At 66.4% G+C, this 2,622-nt stretch overlaps 1 protein-coding gene across 1 annotated transcript; it reads left to right on the forward strand.

Annotated features, from left to right (window-relative positions):
* The first annotated feature begins 1,022 nt into the window (after positions 1-1,022).
* FOXB2 (forkhead box B2) lies at positions 1,023-2,303 on the forward strand. Its single transcript, XM_007938577.1, has one exon. It carries the CDS (start codon positions 1,023-1,025, stop codon positions 2,301-2,303), a length of 1,281 nt encoding a protein of 426 aa, XP_007936768.1.
* Positions 2,304-2,622: the final 319 nt, after the last annotated feature.

Raw genomic sequence — 2,622 nt, forward strand, 5'->3', positions numbered from 1 at the left:
CGGCGGCGGCAGAGTCCCTCAGCCTCGGTCATGTGATAGTCTCGAAACGCGAGCTGCGGGGGTCTCGGCATCTCGGGGACCATTACAAAACACAGCCAGGAGAGCGCGTGGCTTACAGAGACGCTGCCGCCGCCTCTCCTCTATCCTGGTTGGGAGAGCGGCGGCAGCTACAGCGCGGACCGCTGAGCAAATGCAGGTCAGCCCCAATCTGGCCTCACATTCGGAGAACTCTAACCAGCCGGCTGCTCGCTCCCGGCGTCTTGCGCCCCCCGCCCCTCCGCAGAGCTTGCAGGCGCCGCAGCTGCAGAAACCACGAAACTTTTTCCCCGGAGCGACCACTTGGGCTCTGGTGTCTCTCTTATCCAGGGCTCCACTGCGAGCGGCCTGAGAAAGGGAAGGCGTAGGCGGCCAGGAGCGGAGCTTTCTTCCGCTTACCTTGCCTCTCCCCTCCAGGAAAAGCCGAACTCCGGCGCAGACCAGCTAAGTGTTGGGCCAGGGGCTAGCGTCCAGCGTGCCAAGTCAGGTGGTCCCCGGCACTATAAGCGCAAGCCACAACCGGGATTTCAAGGGCCAGAGTCCCTACTGCCCTGTCTTCCTGCAAGCCGACTTGGCCTGGGCTTCCTTCGCACTGAGAAAGGGCAAGGCGGAAACCAGGGGGAAGCACGGCTCGTCTCATCACCTCCTCCAGCTCCTCCTGCTCGACCTCTGGACGCCCGGGGGGATGACACCGAGAGGGCTGCAGTAAAGCTGGCGCGTCTGGCCCGCGACTGTGCGCGCTGGGCCTCGACCGTCGGGGTCAGGAGTTGCGAGCCTTCGAGAGGTGACTTGCCCCGAGAACTCAAACCAGGAGACCTGAGGCAGCGCGGAGAAGGACCGCTAGCGAGCCTAACGGGAGAGAGGGCGGGGTGGCGGGACTGGGCGGACGCGGTGGGCGTAGTGAGCGCAGCCAGGCCTCGGGAGCCCGATTCCCAGCGACGTTGAGGCCCGCCGTAGGCCAGAGCGCGGTGGAGGCTCTGGGGGCGATGCCGCGGCCAGGGAAGAGCTCCTACAGCGACCAAAAGCCGCCCTACTCGTACATTTCGCTGACCGCCATGGCCATCCAGCACTCGGCCGAGAAGATGCTGCCGCTGAGCGATATCTACAAGTTCATCATGGAGCGCTTCCCCTACTACCGCGAGCACACGCAGCGCTGGCAGAACAGCCTGCGCCACAACCTCTCCTTTAACGACTGCTTCATCAAGATCCCGCGGCGGCCGGACCAGCCCGGCAAGGGCAGCTTCTGGGCGCTGCACCCCGACTGCGGCGACATGTTCGAGAACGGCAGCTTCCTGCGACGCCGCAAGCGCTTCAAGGTGCTGCGTGCGGACCACGCTCACCTGCACGCGGGTAGCAGCAAGAGCGCGCCGGGCGCGGGGCCCGGAGGGCACCTGCACCCGCACCACGCGCACCACCACCATCACCACCACCACCACGCTGCCGCGCACCACCACCACCACCACGCGCCCCCGCCGCCGCCGCCCCCGCCGCCGCCGCACACGGTGCACTATTTCCACCAGCAGCCGCCTGCCGCCCCGCAGCCGCCGCCGCACCTCTCATCACAGCCCCCGCAGCAGCTACCTCAGCAGTCGCCGCCGCAGCCGTCCCACCCTGGCAAGATGCAGGAGGCGGCGGCCGTGGCTGCCGCGGCGGCGGCGGCGGCGGCGGCGGCGGTGGGCAGTGTGGGGCGCCTGTCGCAGTTCCCACCCTACGGGCTGGGCTCCGCCGCCGCCGCCGCCGCCGCCGCCGCCGCCTCCACGTCGGGCTTCAAGCACCCGTTCGCTATCGAAAACATCATCGGTCGGGACTACAAGGGCGTGCTGCAGGCCGGCGGGCTGCCCTTGGCGTCTGTCATGCACCACCTGGGCTACCCCGTGCCAGGTCAACTCGGCAACGTCGTCAGCTCCGTCTGGCCGCACGTCGGTGTCATGGATTCGGTGGCCGCGGCCGCTGCGGCGGCTGCAGCCGCGGGGGTCCCTGTGAGCCCGGAGTATGGGGCCTTCGGGGTGCCGGTCAAGGCCCTGTGCCACTCGACAAGTCAGAGCCTGCCTGCAGTGCCAGTGCCCATCAAGCCTACGCCTGCGCTGCCGCCCGTGGCGGCCCTCCCTCCGGCGCTCACCGTCCCCACTGCGGCTCCGCGGCCCCCGGCACCGTCTACCGTGTGCCCTGCGGCCTCAGCCTCGCCGGCAGCCTCTCTGCAGCCCACCGCGCCAAGTGCTGCAGAGAGCAAGGCCAGCGCCCTGCACTCGGTGCTAGTGCACTCCTAGGGGTCTGGCGGGCTGGCAGAGGCGAACGTGTGGGGAGAGGCCCGGCCCGGGACAGCACCAGCCTCCGGAGAGAAAGGGTGTTTTGACTCGCGCGGTCAGGCAAAAGCGAGCCTTTGTGGGGAAAGGAAAGTATTGAAACAGACAAACCGGAAAAGTGGGTTCTCCAATGGTCTGAAAATACAGCACTGTGGGTATGCGTGTTTATACTATGTAGTACAATCCGATTAATGAAAGCCAATTTTCAGGTAAGAGTTTCTACTGTAATTAATATTATACACCATTAAGTTATGGGGAGAGGGAGCGAAGATGATGGGGGAAG

This window comes from Orycteropus afer, unplaced genomic scaffold (assembly GCF_000298275.1).
Source record: "Orycteropus afer afer isolate SDZICR_OR568_19922 unplaced genomic scaffold, OryAfe1.0 scaffold00005, whole genome shotgun sequence".
In the NCBI taxonomy this organism is placed as follows: Eukaryota; Metazoa; Chordata; class Mammalia; order Tubulidentata; family Orycteropodidae; genus Orycteropus; species Orycteropus afer.